At 31.9% G+C, this 18,437-nt stretch overlaps 1 protein-coding gene across 1 annotated transcript in view; it reads left to right on the top strand.

Moving 5' to 3' along the window:
* The window catches only part of retm (real-time), a 111,469-nt gene that overhangs the window by 55,716 nt on the left and 37,316 nt on the right, over positions 1 to 18,437 (top strand). The window contains exons 11-13 of the mRNA XM_085823176.1: positions 807 to 1,113; positions 7,560 to 7,703; positions 16,395 to 16,679. Coding sequence (XP_085679302.1) covers positions 807 to 1,113; positions 7,560 to 7,703; positions 16,395 to 16,679 — 736 coding nt within the window. The remainder of the gene's footprint in view (positions 1 to 806; positions 1,114 to 7,559; positions 7,704 to 16,394; positions 16,680 to 18,437) is intronic.

The following is an 18,437-nucleotide window of genomic DNA, read 5'->3' as shown; positions in this document are numbered from 1 at the left end:
CATTAAACGATTGGCAGGCACCTGCAAGTATAAGAATGGGAACCCCTGTTTTAAGGCAATCAAAAATGATGTGCATGAATGGTTGATGATTAATGAAGTATGACAAAGTATAGGAAGGCTGTCTGTCTTGTACAAACATTAGACGCACTGAGTTGCCACATTTATCCAGTCCTTTCAACTGCTATAGATTTTTTGTGAAATTTCTTAATTGCATAATTATAGTTTACATACATTTTGCTGCTTTACTTAAAGTGTGTGCTGGTACACACTTAATGTCATTGCTATTTTTAATGCATTGGTCATTCATTTTCAATTTTTGATCCTATTTAATTGTCTTTTGAAGAACATTAGATAAACGATTAGAATAAATCATGTTTTATAAAGCCAAAAAAGTAATTTTTGATGCATTAAATTAGTTTCCAAAACTGAAAAACAAATGTGCACTTATTTTCTTGTCTGAATTTCAGTTACTGTAGTTTCAGTCTTTAATTCATTAGAAGTATTGGTAAATAGTCATATGAAATTGATTTAAAATTAAAGAATTTATTATAAATCTTTAAAAGTCACTTTTTTAATTAATTATGTATTTAAACGAGTATTAAGTAATTTGAAATGATATTCCAATTTTAGGAATATAGCTGTATCGTGTGGAAAATATGTTTTATAATAATGTTATCCTTTCTGGTGAAATCTTTAAATAATAATTATAAATATGAAGATTTATATTGCATTTTTTTTTAGCATATGATGTATAGGAAGAAAATTATGTAAAAATAATAAATACATTTTTTTCTTTTCCTTTTCAGTTCATGGACGTGCTTACTAGATTTAGAAGGCCTTAACATGCGCCATTTGTGGAGGCCCGGTGTCAAGGCACTTTTGCACATCATTGAGATTGTGGAAGCAAATTACCCTGAAACAATGGGCAGAGTTCTGATAATCCGTGCTCCTCGTGTGTTTCCTATTTTGTGGACACTTGTCAGTACATTCATTAATGACAATACCCGTTCAAAGTTTATATTTTACGGTGGTAATAACTACTTAGGACCAGGTGGATTACTTGATTTTGTTGAAAAAAAATACTTGCCAGACTTCTTAGGTGGTGAGAGTGAGGTAACTATTTTCACTTTTTATGAAGTGTAACATTTTATGGAAATGTATAGTCAATAATGAAAACATTTACAATAATTTCATTATTCACCACACATTTAAATATACACTACCCGACATTGAAAATGCTGCACCAAGAAGGAGTGACCCAAAAATTATGCAAATTTCAGTGTAGACACACATCACCAAGGATGTGAAATTCGCAGTTCTCCATCGCACATTGAAGAAGATATAAGGGTAGAAACTTGCAGAATGTTCATTTTTCATGTTGTTATTTCTGCTAGGGAAATCATTGTAGAAAATTTATTCTTGTGTCAGAGGACGCGTGTAATAGCAGAGAATTCCAGGCTCTCATCAATGAAGGTAGTTCTAGCAGACAGACACTTTTAACAAGGGACATGGTGATAGGACTGAGAAGGGCAGGTTGGTTCATATGGCAAATCTCAGCTGACACCTGGATGCATCCACAGTGCACCAGCTGTGGCGATGATGTTTCGAACCAGGAAATGCAGCAGCCAGAGTGATGTCAGCACGTGTGGCTTGACACATCCGCTGACAAGCAATGGAACATGCACGTTAATACTGCTGCAGAATTACCTAAATTATACTAATTAAATTTAGTTTCATTCACATCATCAGAATTAAAATCTGATTATCACATCGGTTTGTATGGACCAGAACCATTTACTGTTGATTGGTGGCTAGTGGCCTGCACAGAAATAATAAACATAAATACAGAAAGCAGTGCTTCATAAATTTCAACATGGAAAAGCTTTAAAAAAAATATAAAAAAAAAAAATTAATCTGAAGGCTATTTCTGTTAGGTTGATTCACTCTAAAAAGTATGGAATAAAATAATTATATGACGTTTTGGCCACAACACTCAAAAATTGCATTTGCTTTTAATATCTTTATTCTTTTACATTTATTTATATATTTTTATCCAGTTTTTAAAATTTCAAGCAAATTTGGTTTGTTAAATGGATTTTGCTAGTATTTTCTGCTAAACTTATGCCATATTACTGTTATGAGAGGAAAATCATGTATGGCTTTGTAAAGTTTTCTGATTTAAAAAAAAAAAAAAAAAAAAAATGTGTAAAGTAATGATGACTGAAGTATTTTTTATTCTGAATGAGTAATTACATCAATTGAAATTGTAGTAAAAAGGTTAAATGTTTCATATAATGGGCATTTACCATTTTATGAAACAGATAGAAATTGCTATATATGAAATTATAGTCAGATATTGATATAACAAATGCCGGAGAACTGATGAAGATAGTCATTTAACAAAATATTTACAGATTTGTGCTTAGAAGTCTGTCTAGTTTTCTTTTATACTTTAAGCATCACAGAACAAAATTATAACCTTTAACACAGTTCTACATTTTAAAGCATTTATAACTAAAAAAGTCATGTGAATAAAACATGCTTTTAAAATTTTAAATATAGTACAAAGTCTGAAATCCGGACTTGTCAGGACATCGGCGATTCCGGATTTGGGATTTTTCCAGATATTAGATCATCAGTTTACATCTAGTAAGAAGGCATGTAGAAATTGTAAAATTAAAAATATGAAATCATGATTTATGAAATAATGAAGTATTTATGATCTAAAGGGTGTCAAAATTTACAAAAAAAAAAAAAAAAAAAGCTTAATATTTATTTGTTTACCTTATCAAACATTTCTTTCAATGTTAATTGTTTAAGTTGCTTCGTTTTTTGTGCTAATACTTTCTCTTTAACCCATTAGTCGCTGGTGTTGCGTTGACGCAACGGTCAAAATAAATGGGTATATAAATATAACTACCTAAGATATTTTATAGCAGCAGATGATTTTGTGTAGGGAATATTATGAAGATTATTTCTGTAAAAAAATATTTGCCTTCAACAATCATTTTGTTTATAATAATTAATCTTATACTTTAAGCAAAATTTTCGACCGGGTATTTTTGCTGAAAATATTTAACGAAAGAATTGCCATCTTTATAAGTAATCTATTTTTAGTCAAGGTCACCATTTATCAGAACATTACATCAGTTAGATGTTTATTTTTGTGTTGGGAAGGAAGGGAAAACAGGTGTTGCGCTGACGCTACGTCAGCAGGAAACGGGTAGTCAGTCTCCTTTTTCACTCATTCCTTTCGATGTTCTGGTTCATGTTCTGGTTATTTAAAAATGCCTAGAACAAGGTATCTTACATTAGAAGAAGCCCTTCAAAGATTTTTTGATGAAGAAACAGATGATGATAATGTTAATAATGACCAGAATGAAACTGATATTGTTGTTGTTCCCCCAGAAATTGCAGAAGCTAGTGACAAAGAAGAAAGGAATGGCAATGTTTTAAATAAAGATAATGATATTTTACCAAATGATACTCCTGGGGAAGTTAAAATTCACGTAAGAAGTAAGTTTCAGCCTTCTAAAAGCAGTTATAGTCATACTAAAAAGTTTAAAAAGGCAGAAGATTGAAATCTTGAAGTGGATAAAAAAAGAACTGTTAGTTATGTCTCAGGAAGAACATGAAGAAAGAGATAGAATAGAAATTATAAAAGACAAAATACAAGGTAAAACTAGTGCACAGATTTTCGATTTTCTTTTTGCATCTGAAGCCTATATGAGAAGATTTATTGGAATATTATTGCTTATAGGATATCATTTTTTACCTCAAGAAAAAATGTATTCTTCTTTTGATAAGGACATTTCTATTCCTGTTGTACGAGAATCAATATCACGTTTGCAGTACAGGAATATGAAGCAGAATTTGCATTTGGCAATAGTCAAATTGACAATACTGATAAATTTATATGAGGTGAGACTGTATCTAAACTTACTAAATATCACCACTTTTTAGTACTGGAAATATAAAGTGTCTTTTAGATTTCAGACACGAGAATGCATTACAGTCAAAAGTCGTTAATCCGGACTCGTCGGGACTTCGGCGATTCCGGATTATCGATTTTTCCGGATTATAGATCATCAGTTTAAATCTCGTAAGATGGCATGCAGAAATTCTAAAATTAAAAATATGAAACCGTAATTTATGAAATAAAGAACAATTATGATCTAAAGGGTATCAAAATTTGCAAAAAGAAAAAGCTTAATATTTATTTGTTTACTTTATTAAACATTTCTTTCAGTGTAAGTTGTTTAAGTTTTGCTTCGTTTCATGTGATAATACTTTCTCTTTAATTCTATTAAAGAGACATAATTTCTTGTTCAGTTACAAAGTTCCGCTGTTCAAGTCCTATAATTGCTGTGTCAAGAACACCGACTAATTTGTCAATTGAAATTTTTTCGTTTTCAATAACCTCTGTCACTTTTCTTCGCTATCGGAAGCGAATTATAATGACGAGGAACTTGTTTTAAATCATATCAAAGACGGAGCATATCGAGATGAAATACTACATTTGGTAAAGAAATTATAAGCCAAATAAAATAAAAACATCTGCGCTGAAGATAAGGATAGTGTTGACAGATCAACTTCCAATTCATTACGTCATGGCGTTCCCCCTGCCGAGCAGCGTGAAATTGATAAACAGATTTCGGATTTCAAAACATTCTTTCGCTTTAGATCCTTTACATATTAACAAATATATATCGGAAATTCTATTTGATATAATCGAAAGTTTAAGCTTACTTTTATAAAATTGCTCTTACAGTCTGCAAAAAATAATAAGCCGGATCCAATTCGAAAATTAAGGAACAACGCAATCATCAACATTAACTGAAATAGATAATTAGATAATTTTAGCTTATACGTCCATTATACATAAAACGCGCACGCGAAAACGTATTCTGCACTTGCGCACACTCATATGCGCAGTCGTAAAAGGTCTTACGCGCACGCGCAAAAGCCTATGCGCATGTGTCAACGCGGCGCTTGCGCAGAAAGTTTTTAGTTTTGAGGTCCGGATTATAGATCATTCTGAATTATGGGTGTCCGAATTAACGACTTTTGACTGTATTCCTTTTGCAAAGTCCTATTGAGAGTGTAAAATTAGCCAGAAATAGATCAGCAACAGGAAGACCTAGTAAATTCAGCATTCAAAAACCATTGTATGGAGATGGTAGACATTTTATCGTAAAGTCCGTTGATGACAAAAGACTTTGTTGTAAAGAGTATCATAGCCAGACTGTTTACAGATGCAAAATATGTAATGTTATCCTTTCTGGTAATGTAGCTTTACATCATGATTGTAATCAAGCTTTTCATGCTTGAATTGTTCAGTTGAAATAATCTGTATTTGTAAAAGAAATGCAAAGTATATTTTAATATTAAATTAATAACAAGTAAAGTGATTTGTAGATTTATAAAACGTTATACAGCTAAAAAGTAATCCTGCGCTTCATTCAAAAGAAACATCACACGAGTACAATCCTACTCACTAAACATCCGTAGTCTTATTCTGTTGACGTTGCGCGAACGCAACACTCGCTTTTTCCACAAGTAAGAGCATTTTTTAAATTTTCAATGTCAATTTATGTTATAAATGCTTATGTCAATTTATGTTATAAATGCTTAATTTAATATTTGTTATTATTTTCATGAGAAAAGAAATATTCCTTGTAATTTTGGCAGTTAATGGGTTAATTCTGTAGACAGACATAATCTTAAAGTACTGTAACTGCTGTTTCGAGAATTCCGACTAATCTGTCAATGGAAATTTTCTCGTTTTCAGTACCTTCTCTGTCACTTTCTTCACTATTGGTAGCAGTATTTTCTGGATCTAGAACCATACTACAGATTTTGCCATTCATTAATGATTTATGATTGCGAAGCATTGTCATCACAATGAAAAACTTCCTTTTATATCATCTTCATTTATTACCGCTTTTCCACATCTCTTGACAAAACCGGTGAAATCCTAGTAGAGCCCATACCCTTGGCGACAAACTGGGAAAGTGCAGAATCACCTGTGGTTTCGTGCATTTCTCAAATTCGCCAACTTGAAAATAACAAGTCAAAGAATTGCACAAACTCGGTATCCATGTACACATCAACCTATTTTCGCTTTAAAAAAAAAAAAAAAAACGAGAGAATTGCACAAACTTGCCATTGCACATTCCCTTTGTCCATGTACACATTGATATGCACCATATAAGTGGGCGTGCCAAGGGTGTGGTTTCTGCTAGATCCAACCACAAAATCCATAACTGGAAAATTTCACCTTTGTTTTGCGATATCCAAAAACCTTTAAAATTAGCGGCTATCATCATCAAATTTAGCTAGCCTTAAGTATACATATTTGGCTATGCATCACGAGCGTGGCGACTAACGACAAGTTGTTCCATTAAATTTTATCTTGCTTCAATTGCACACTGAGACAATTAACTACTTACGCTACTTCATGGTTGCTGTACCGTGGGCTACAATATAACAAGTGGTAAAGTGTCTCATTTACTCCGCTCTGCATCTGCGAGTGCAATCCAGAGCTGTAACTCGAGAAATAAACAATCTCGTTGTTAGGCGAAATATGCAGCACGTTATTTCCATTTTTGCGTGCGGTTTGAGACAAAAGCATCTCGACATGCTTGGCACTTCTTTTTAGGGCAAATGGTTAAGCCTAAATTGTATTAGTTTAGTTATTTATTGTACAAGTCTATATCTTGCACATGCTTAAGTCTTATTAGAGTTCTGATTAAATAAATTCCACATATACTAAATGTAATCTTTGGGTCTATGGGTAGCATTAACAGAATTTAATTTTAGCATATTTTATTAGCATATGGAAAGAAATTTTTGTTAAATTTTCCTTGTCAACATTTTTTAGCACATTTAACTTAAATCTGTAATCATCGCCAAGCGTAATGTCAACATAAAAGGTTACCATACTCATTTATTACTCAATTACTAACATAAACAAAATTGTTTAGGCAACGCTACATGAGTCATTACTCAAGTTCTCATGTTTTGATAAACATGTGGTGATGAAAGGAAAGTATAATAAATAATGATTCACTAGGTTAGCATCAGATGAACGATGTATCTATGTTGAATGCTTCGGTTTGAGATGTGTGCCAAAGCAGATACGCAGAAATGGAGCCAAATTACTGATCATAAAAATTTATGGTAAAATGATTGTATCTTCAATAACAAGGCATTTTATTTAGTGTAGAAGTGAAATAAAGAATTGGAACTCTCCAGATATTTTATTATGCGTGGAGAGGAGAATAAAAGAATTCGTAACAAAACAAAAAATGTTGTTGGTAGTTTTGAGGTCTGGATTTTTTATCATTCCGGATAATGGACGTCCGGATTTTGGACTTTGTACTGTATTTGAATGAATATGAACTTTTTTGTATTTTATATTTGAGTTTTATTCCTGACTGTTAAATTACATATATAAATGAATATTTTAAATAAATTATCTTGAAAATTTCACCTAAAGTATTTTGTATGAAGGATAAAAATGCTATTAGATTTTAATCTCACATAATTATTTTTAGACCAAAATATCTGAAGGTGGTCTAGTGCCCAAGTCTTTTTACATGTCAGTTGAAGAATATGAAAAAGAGAAAGCGGAGGGGCATCACCTGTTTGATGATTCCATGTACCATGTTATCAGTCTGGCTAAAGGCCAATTTCATGAAGTAAGTTTTTTTCTCATGAATGGTAGAAATTATGGAAACATACCGTGGTACTTTTTTAGTACTTAAAAAAAAAAAAAAAAAAAAAAAATATGTTCTGTTTTTGTTATTCTAGAATCGATTAAAATATTTTTGCTATCATTAAACAATGCCTTTTCATGTAGTATTGTGCTTTGTTCAGCTTTATTCGGTATTATTTACTTCTCGGTTTGTTTATTTGAGTCAAGAACTGATGCTTATTATCTAAAAGATAAACGACGCTATTGATTGTTACTGTTGAATACTCAAGAAGTAGTAAAAGTGGGGCTACATACAGCAGGATCATTGTTGACTGGGTCAGTGATAACAGAATAGGTACTGGATTAAAATTTTTTTAACTTTTTCGGGATGGGTGGCCACTATATTGTCAGTTGTGTTCACTTTAATCGTCATGTTTTTTTCCCTCCTTTCCAAACTAAAATATTGGGATAAAATTTCAAAGTTGATGTCCATGGAGTCTTAACCACGTACCTCTTTTAAAGGCCTTTGTATTTCTTTTTATTATATAAATTTTCTCTCATTGAGGAAAAGCATCTAAAAACCTAGTCACTAATCCCTACATTTCCTTTCTTTTTGTGTAAGAAATTCATCCCACTGAGAATCCATTAAACAACACACAAGGATCTCTGTTGCAAGAAGGGAGTGATTTCTTAACCTTTTCAAGACGGTTGTCCCATATACGCATTCCCTAAGACAGGGTTCGTACGGCCCTTAAGAGTCCTTAAAAGCCTTTAGATTTTTTGGAATCGATTTTTGGTCCTTAAAAGTCCTTAATTTTGGCCAAAATCAGCAGAAGGTCCTTAATTTTAATCATCTGAAATTTCTGTCTGTTTTTATGACTGTCATTTTGAGCGTGAATTAGTATTTTGAGGAATACTTTTGGCGATTCACTGCTGTATATATGATTATCTTTTGAATGGGTTCATGAGTTATAATTTGTTTCTATTTCTAATATAAATGATAGGATACTCGAGTTTCTAAGCAAGAAGTGAAACATAAGCCTTTTGAAATTCATTTTTTTCTAGTAAAGAGCTCTTAAACAACTTTTTGCTTTTGGGGATGTCAATTCTTTTATTAAATGGTTCTAAATTTGGTGACTTTTCAACATTTTGGCGATTTTAAGATTAATTTCTATAGAAACTTTTTAATTCCGAGATCTGAGAATTTTTCGATGATTTTTTGTAAAACATCGTAACATTAATAAATTTCATTAAAATAATGGTAATATATTGAAATTATATTTAAAAAATAACATTGAAATAAGACATTTTTATTTTTCGCTGTAATATTATAAAGTTTTATTTTGGCAACTTATTACACAATATTTTAAATCTGAAAAATAAACAAGGTATGATGCTATAAAGCACAATTTATGAAACAGCTCTTAGCAAAAGCAAAATTAGCTATGTAATTAATTAAAAAATGTCTTCATTTTAATTTTTTCATAGTAAGAGGTTTTCCCATGTAACTGTCTCAGAATATTCAAAATTCTCAGAATGTGCATCAGTTTTCTCTATAAAATTAATTTTATACTTTTTCCCTCCTATTTTTTTCCCAAAATATTTCTGGCAAATGTCTCCATGGTATCAACATGTAATGGATGTATTTTACGGAAAGGTTTGCAATGAATGTCTTAATTTTTGGAGAACATGTGGAAGAACAATGAAAACATAATATTTAAATGTTTTACTTCTGAAACTATAATCTTAACATATTTATCTTTTCTTTATTTTCTCTACTTTTTACTAGACAGATACGTGGAAAATATCAAAAATGCTTCTGATTTTATCACATGGCCAGGCATTATAGAAAGGGATTTTTTTATTAATAAAGAAATTGAAAACTTACAATTTAAAAGATTCATCTAATATTTCTTAATGCATCATACACATTCGAATGCCTGCTATAAATCCTAAACGTTTTGCCATTTCTAGATTTTGTTATTCAGTATGTCACTCAATTCTAGAAATTCTGATAAATCAGCTCTAACTTGCCTTTACTATATATATTTCATATTGCTTTTGAATGTTCTTATTACTAAAGAAATAAAATTAGCTGCTTTTTCTGTACATTCTAAATGCATTTAGTGTTTTTTAGAATAACATAAATCCTTAATTAAATAAAAAAATTCTAAAAGGAAAAGGAAACGTGTTGAAGAAAGAAACTGAATACATAAAGGAAATTATTCTTCAAAGATATGTGCAGTTATTATTATGTAAATTACCCAATTGTTTATGATTTCAACCTTTACTATAATTCCCCATTTCTATTTCCTCATATGATAGAGTTATTGAGCCAGATTAAATTAAAATTAAGTTGTATAATCTTTCACCACTAGTCCACATTATTAGTTTGAATTTGACTGTTCTTGTTTAATTACGTCACCGTGAGATGTAATTGATTTTGTTAGCATTAGAACATGCCTTTATGTTCTGAGCTCTTTTTAAATAAGAAGTTTATTTAAATATTTATTTTAATAACGATAATATGCTTCACGCCTGTCGGGAGTTTTGGACAATTTAACTTTTACCAGATCAATTAAACCCGCATAGGTTTATTGTGGAGAGGTTGACAAGTTAGGAGATAAAGATGCAGAAACTAGCGACAGTATTGATTTGCATATTGAGACAAATCTTTAATTGTTAGAAAAGATGCTTAAAGAGAAGGAAATCGATATAAACTAGTCAAAATGTCTGGGAAGGCTTCAAATTAAAATGACGGATAAATATTTTGTTGACTGTTGTTGTTTCAAAACATAGATGTTTTGTAGCTTTTAATGCGTAATTATCTTAATATCGTTTAAGAAACTTTAAACTTATACTTTAATTACATATATTTTAAACTGTGAAATTTTATTAAATTTTGATTTAAATAGGGCTTTTTTAACAAATATTGTTAAAAAATAAAATTTAATGGTGGTCATGTAAATCCATAATGGTTATCAAACTATCTAATTTAATTATTTATAACTAACTGCTTACCCTTAAAAATAATTTCTACATATTAAAGCAAGTTATTGCCTTTCATTAATACTCTCTGTGGTCACAAGATAAATTATAAAAATGTAAAAATTCAAGTAAAACATATTCTATGCATCTACTTAGACTTAAAATAATACAAAACAACTTATCACCTCTGATGCTTTAATGGCTTATTGGAACCTTAAAGTAACTGGGTTACAACCCCTGGAACTGTACATGAAGCTACGACACTAACTGCATAAAACAGAACCTGACTAACTTTTCAACACTTGTCAACCTTGCCTACATCAGGCCTTTCAGGTTCGTTCTAATCAGCAGGTCTCTCTCTAGACAAGCAGCAGCAATGACAACATTCAGTCTTTTGGTTATGAATCATGCTGCTTATGATCTTATTTCTCATTTTAACCTATGCAGTTTGACAAAGAATCTACCTGCTGTTTACTAAACCTGTAGACTGACCAAGTATGTGACAAAATGAGACGTAACAAAAATCAACATAAAGCTAACTTTTAGTAAAACGTAAATGTCGCTTATCTTCTTTCAAATATGACCAACAATTATAAGTGTAAAATATTTATACTACTTGATAAATTGCATAAAGTTTATTTTATTCTCAAACTTATTAACAGTTATGTTAATTAATTCATGTTTAGCAATAATTAGGGATCTATTTTATTTTTAGGATTGTATTGCAAAAGGGAAATTCAGGCATAGATAATATTTTCAATTGAATTTACTCAGTTCCCATTTGCTCATAGGTCCTTAATTTTTTTCATTAACGGTTCTTAACCCCTTCGCGCCGGCTGTCACGTATACGTGCCAGCAACAAACACACTTATCTGCCGGCCGACACGCAGGCGTGCCAGAGCATTGTTGCGTTTTCTACCGACTGTCACGTATTTGTGCCAGTACCTTGGAACGTTTTTCAAACTATAATTTCTGCCACAAGATGGCACTGTATGCCCATATGGTTTCAGATACACGTACATTAGGCCTTCTTCTCGAAATGAAAGAAGCATGACTCACATACACATGTTTTTGATTATATAAACAAATAGGGAACTAAATGTTTCCGAAAGGCGTGATTTATGACGTCTCTTTAAATCGCACTTTATTCGCACGTGATAGTTGTTTATTGTAAGTAGAAGTTTTATATGCGCTAAAGCGTTGAGTATTTCGGTTTACAGTTCAGTTTTTAGAAAATAATTAGATCTTGTTAGACGTGAATTCTTTCTGTTTTTACCGTTTCAATGTCGAAGCGTCGAAAATGTTTAACAGAGCATGAAATAGCAGAAATGATGCAAAATATTTCAGATATTGATTCTGAAATTCTGATATTCTGATATTGATTCTGAAAGATTAACTGAAAGACATTTTCCAAAACTTTGTTCAGAAGAGACTGATAAGAAAATGAGACGACGATGCTTCGTTTGTTCACATTCCCGGAAAAATCTTCGAAAACGGCAAATGAGTTATTACAAGTTCAAGGAATGTAACGTAGGACTGTGTGTAGATCCCTGTTTTAAAATTTTTCATACGAAAAGAGAATTTTAAGTAATATATTTAGTTTTCAGATGTATAATGTTATAAGTCATAAAATGGTGAGTAATTAAAATAAAATGTGTAAAATATGCATTTAAACAAAAAATAAGGTAATTAAAGTATATATATAAAAATATCTATAAAGCATAAGCCATTTAAGTACTCTATAGAGCATTATTAAACAATGCGTTGATACTTCAGAAATTTCATGGATTTAGGCTTAGTAGCAAAAAAGCCCCCGGCCCTGGAGAGACGCTCGCGGAAGACACTGCCGGCCTCCGCGATAAGCGCGCGTTTTCGCTACCCGGCTCGAAGGGGTTAAAAGTCCTTAAAAGTACTTAATTTCCATGTACAGAATGTGTACGAACCCTGTAAGAATGTCTCTTACAGCTGGGCGTCCCATCCACGCATCACTAGAAATTGCATTCAGAGGATGAGTGATGCATATAAGCATTTTTAAACTGAAACGTTTTTCTGAGGACCATTAGATGGCATCCTATGTCCATTACTTTTGAAATGAACATTGTTTTAGGTTCCTGACCTTGAGTTTGATATATTCTGCCTGACTTTGGTATTTTACTCATCACCTGTTGCGAGGATGGAGTGGGGGGAGGGAAAGCGTAAACAGAGGTGGGCTCTTTAAATGGCAGAGTGCTAATATAAACATTCGCATGTCTGATTTATTTCCAATTCCTTTTTTTATTCTATTTTTCCCCTCTACTATGTAGGTCTTTTAGGGTTACTATGTGGAGTTCTGTTACGTTTTGCATTGCCTTCAGCTATATTTTGGTTTCTTTTCTTTTTATTTTGAAAAGGCTCACTTCCAGTCTATTATGGTGAGAAGGCACTATTTATCAGAGTAAGAATACCCTAGTATAGCTATTGAACTATTTACTAACACAGTTGAGAGTGATGATTCATTTTCTAAAGAGTTAGAAAGTGATATTTCTCTGTGCTTCAAGATTTACCACTCTCAGTCTTCATTTTAAATTTGTTACTTCTTACTGTAAATAATCTTTATTGTGTTGTTTTATTAATTTTAAACTTTATTGATGGACTTTATCAATTAAAACTTTGGAATAACTTGAATAGCACTTCCGAAAATTATTTTACAAGATAAGCAATTTTTTAAGTATAGTTTCACGTAAAATAAAGAAAAAAAGGTTATTAAGTGCTAATTTTAACATATATAAGAGCTCAAGTAATAATCTAAATTACGATGTTAGAAGTAAAAATTTTTTTTCTGATTTTTTTAAATAAAATTTGGCTTAGCGATGCAAAACCCCCGTCCTGTATCGTGACTGCCTTCAAGTAATAATCTAAATTACAATGCTAGAAGCGAAATTTTTTTTTTCTGATTTTTTTAATGAAATTTGGCTTAGCGATGCAAAACCCCCGCCCTGTACGGTGACTGCCTTCGGTTCCCTTCCCTGCTGCATGAGCATCTTAAACAAAGGTGTGCCGGCGCGAAACACTTAAAGGGCAAAAAGCATTAGGTTCAAGATTCCCATCCTTTCAAGCCTCTTACAGCTGCAAACAACCCTTCCCAAAAGGTTAAAGTAATTTGTGATAAATAATTTAATTTTGAGCTAGATTTGGGAGCATATGATGTTTGTATTGATATTCAGTTCATTGGTGACAGTTAGAATCATAGTTAGTTGGGAATAATAATACTGGAAAGTAATTTTAGTTCTAATGGTAAATAACAAGAGTACTAGTATTGAATGATTCTAGCATTCTGTAATTTTGCACAGTCTCGATCTAAATTTATTAGTATTATTTTTTTTGAATAATTCCTTTGCTTGATATATTCTTTCCTGGTAAGGTAATAATGAGGTTTGTAAATATATATTGTAAAAAATTTCAAAACGTCCATTTTAAATGGGAACCATTTCAGTGTGCTTGTCTTTGCACATGAAAATTATCAGCAGCACTAAAACTTAAATCTTCATGGCATTTATAATCAAAGAAAGTTATCTTGCTAGAAAACAAGCTTTTTTTTTTTGTGCATTTGATATGCATTAAGAAAAGCAAATTTATAAATTAATTAATTTGATACATCAGTTTTTGTCTTAAGTTTTATACAAAGTACAAAAGCTGATGTTGCAAAATGTCGCCATAAATAGTAAGATTGTACTGTTATGTAAGTGCCTTTCTTGCAATATCTAAAATTTAGATTTTTTTTCTATAAATATTTGCTGTATTATGTTATGATGTATTGAATTTGAACAGCTGAGCAGCAAAAGCTTGATTTTATAAATTCCCCCTTTTTTAAAGTATGTTTTGGATGCTGTAAATAGCAAGTTATAAAGCAGGTAACTACTTCCACAAAGACATTGGGTTAGAATTTGTTATGTGATGTAATGCTGTATTTTAATTTCCAAATTATAGGTCTTGGAATTTTTTTGAAGATAAGAATTATACAAGGTTGTTCAATAAGTTCGCGGAACGCCATCTATTCGTCAATATTAGACCTAAAACTTCATTGCCATTTTCATATTTGTTCTTTCTTAGGAACACGTCAAAAGTTTCATTTTGATCTGTTAATTTATTCATTGTTTAACCGCCCTTTATATCTAATGTGTTGTGCCTTTTTTCAGGTATGGATAAAATTGAGCAATGTGCAGTTATCAAATTCTTTGTAAAGAAGGGTTTAAAGGCAATGGAAATTCATACCGAAATGGTGAATGTGTTGGGTGAATCTGCTCCTTCAAAAACAATGGTTTGCAAGTGGGCTAGTTTATTCAAAAGTGGTCGTACCAGCCTTGAAGATGATCCGCGAGAGGGACGTCCAAAAACTGCATCGACACCATAAATCATCGGAAAAATACAAGATATGGTATTGGAAGACCGTCGATTGACTGAAAGAGATTTAACAGAGGCTTTAGGCATTTCATTGGGCACAGTAAGCAATATTTTGAGTGTTAATTTGGGTTTCAGAAAACTCTGTGCAAAATGGGTGCCGCATTCTCTAACGATGGATCAAAAACACATTCGGATGCGACTTTGCCAGCAACATTTGAAGCGTTTTAAGAAGAATAAAAGTGACTTTATCTGTCGATTTATCACAATGGTTGAGACTAGGGTCTACCATCATGATCCTGAATCAAAACAGGAGGCTAAGGAGTGGTGTGAACCCAGCTCTTCGGCGCCGAAGCGAGTTTGTGTGCAAAAATCAGCCAAGAAGGTGTTAGCATAAGTTTTTTGGGATGCGAAAGGAATTTTGTTTATAGATTTCCTTCAAAGTGGCAAAACAATTAATTCGGATTATTATTGTAACCTTCTGAATCAACTAGACGAAAAAATTCGTGAAAGAAGACCCGGATTACAGGAGAAAGAAAATCATTTTCCACCAAGATAACGCACCTGCACACGCAGCTCAAAAAACCATTGCTAAAATAACTGAATTTAAGTACGAATTGTTGCAACATCCAGCCTATTTGCCAGATTTAGCTCCCTCCGAGTTCTGGCTCTTCCCACATCTCAAACAATGTCTCCGTGGAAAACGATTTTCTTCAAACGAAGAGTAATAGCTGCTGTGGAGGGATATTTTGCAGAGCTGCCGAAAAACCACTACAGTCAAGGGATCCATAAATTAGAAGACCGTTGGAATAAGTGTATTGAAGTTGAGGGAAACTACATTGAAAAATAAAGTCATTTTTACAAATAAAAATTGGTTTCTTCATTTCCGTTCCGCAAACTTATTGAACAACCTGGTATGTAGTGGATTATTAAGTCGTCACTAATTTGCATACCAATTTTCTAACCTTTAGCAAAATATTGCCAAATTACAAAATATGTCTACTGAATAATACCATTTTTGTTGGAAATGTTTATTTGTATGACTGTGAAACAAATAATAATGGTTCAGATTTTTTTGTTATGCAAAATATATTTATTTTCCCAGTTTGAAAAATGAGAAATGAAAATGACAGTTCTGTGCTGGACAATTAATGTCTAATTTTCTCAGTGTGTTCTTAATATGCATTTACTGAATTAGCTTACAGTGTGTAAAAGTAATTTTTGATTTTTTGCTTTAAATTATGAATTGAAACATTAAGTTGTATAAGCATGGATTTTATGTGCAAGTCTTTTATGTGTATGTCTTAAGAACTTTTCAATAATTTTACAGGTTGTGCTTTCTATCACAGACAAAGGCAGTGTTATCTGTTGGGATTTTGATGTTATGAAGGATGATGTTACTTTCAGTGTATATCGAACTCAGCAACCCTTGCCACAGCCTGAAAAGGAGCAAAATGAAGAGGAAATGCAAGGTTGCGGCCATCCTTCATTGCCTCTTGGTATGCTCACCTTAGATGCTCCTGTTCAGAGTGTGATACCAAAGCAGTGGGTGCTTGGAAAGGATTATCACATTGTTGAAACTGTGATCACTTGTAAAGATGGTGAGAGCGTTCAGGTATCGTATGTTTCTGTTTTATTATTTTTTTTCTTTTCCTTTTTTATATTGCCAGAAGCAAAACTATCAGTTTATTTTGCATATGAAAGTAAGGTAATCTTTATTTTTCACCATGTATTTTTGATATATTCTATAATCGTTCGTATTTACTGGAATGGATGGGATAAATTTCTAGCCCAATTAAAATTAGTATAGTATGGATTACTAATTTATTATTAGTATGGATTCGTAAAATTTGAGATATAAGTTGTATGTATAAATAGTTGTACGAGAATTCTGTGTATTCAAAGTAGTTAGGGCACCGCCACTGTAGAAAATTTTCCCTCCTGAATCGAACACTATTGATAACTATTTTTAGTGACTGAAGTAAGAAATAAGTGTATTTATTACAATGCATTTTTATATCACCATTAGAATAGACTTACACATTTATTGTAATTGAAATGGTGAGATATCTTCTTTAGATCTTTTTGTTAAGCCATTTGGCAACTATATTTTGTCACTGTTTGATGCATACTATATCAAATTATAAAAGGAAAGATAAAAAAGGAAAATTTATAAAAGGAAGTCTAAAGCAACCTGAAGCAATTAAACATTGCTTTTTGTTTTTGCAGCTGGGGAGATATTTCCATTTAAACTATATTCCATTTATATTGGTTAGAATAGAGAGAAGGGTACCCTTTGTATTATTGCGAAGTTGTTGTTTCATTTATGGTAGCATGAGTAGTTGAATGCTATGGAAACCCTATTATGATGTAATCAGTTGCATGATTACGGTAAATTCATAAAGGTTTGTAGTGTTTGTGTTGGTTAGGAAGTATATTGCTTGTTTTGTGGTAAAATCGCTGAATGTGGTAAGATTAATTTTAAGTTTCTGTACAATTTAGAAAGAAAGGGACAAAGAGCATTACTTGACTGGTGTGTAAATGAAGGTTTACGTAGTAGCCATTATTAGGTGTTCTGTTTGTATGAAGGAAATGTGCACGGTCGAACGTCGCTACGGAGGATATTTTTTACTCTTATTTTGTGAATTTATATGGTGATGCCAGTATACAGATTCTAGTTCAGGTAATTTTAGGAAGTTTTTGGATGCTGTTAAGGAATTTTGTTTGAATGAAGACATGTTAATTCGTAAATAAGGTAAGTGGATATTTCCTTTGTGTAGTGCAAAGATGAATTTCCTTTTTTATGTCATTTCACTGTATGATTTAAATGTTGTTTATTGACATTACATATTTTTTGTTGACTGCTCCTCTGACTTTTTAAGTGAATATAGATCGATGTGTACATGGACAAAGTGAAGGGAATGCGCAATGCCTGGTTTGTGCAATTCTGTGATTTTTTTTAAGTGAAAATAGCTTGATGTGTACAAGTACTGTCAATTTGTGTCAGGGGGTACCGTAAAAATATTTTTACCAAACTATTTCATACTTAAAGTTCTTAACATGCTTTCCTGCAAACAAAAAAATATGATTTCATTAATATTTATGAATTTAGTTTACTTCATAGTGTTTACAGTTTAATGTTTAAGAGCAGCGGTCTCTAAACTTTGTAGCCAGTGGTCTATATTGACTATTTCACAAAGCTTCAAGGTCCCAAGACCTAGTTAATTCATCATAGCATGGTGGTGTAATTATGATAAATAATACACACATGTTTTTAAACAAGGCAGCAAGATTTTTGAAGTTGGGTCTATACTGCTATGATAACACGAAGAGACTTGTTTTTTACACTTTCATGGAATTTCACACAACATAA

Source organism: Stegodyphus dumicola, chromosome 9 (assembly GCF_044657685.1).
Source record: "Stegodyphus dumicola isolate Sdum_Otavi_A_Nest chromosome 9, ASM4465768v1".
NCBI classification, from domain to species: domain Eukaryota; kingdom Metazoa; phylum Arthropoda; class Arachnida; order Araneae; family Eresidae; genus Stegodyphus; species Stegodyphus dumicola.
The sequence above is the reverse complement of the archived record's forward strand: the minus strand, read 5'-3'. Positions and strand labels throughout refer to the sequence as shown.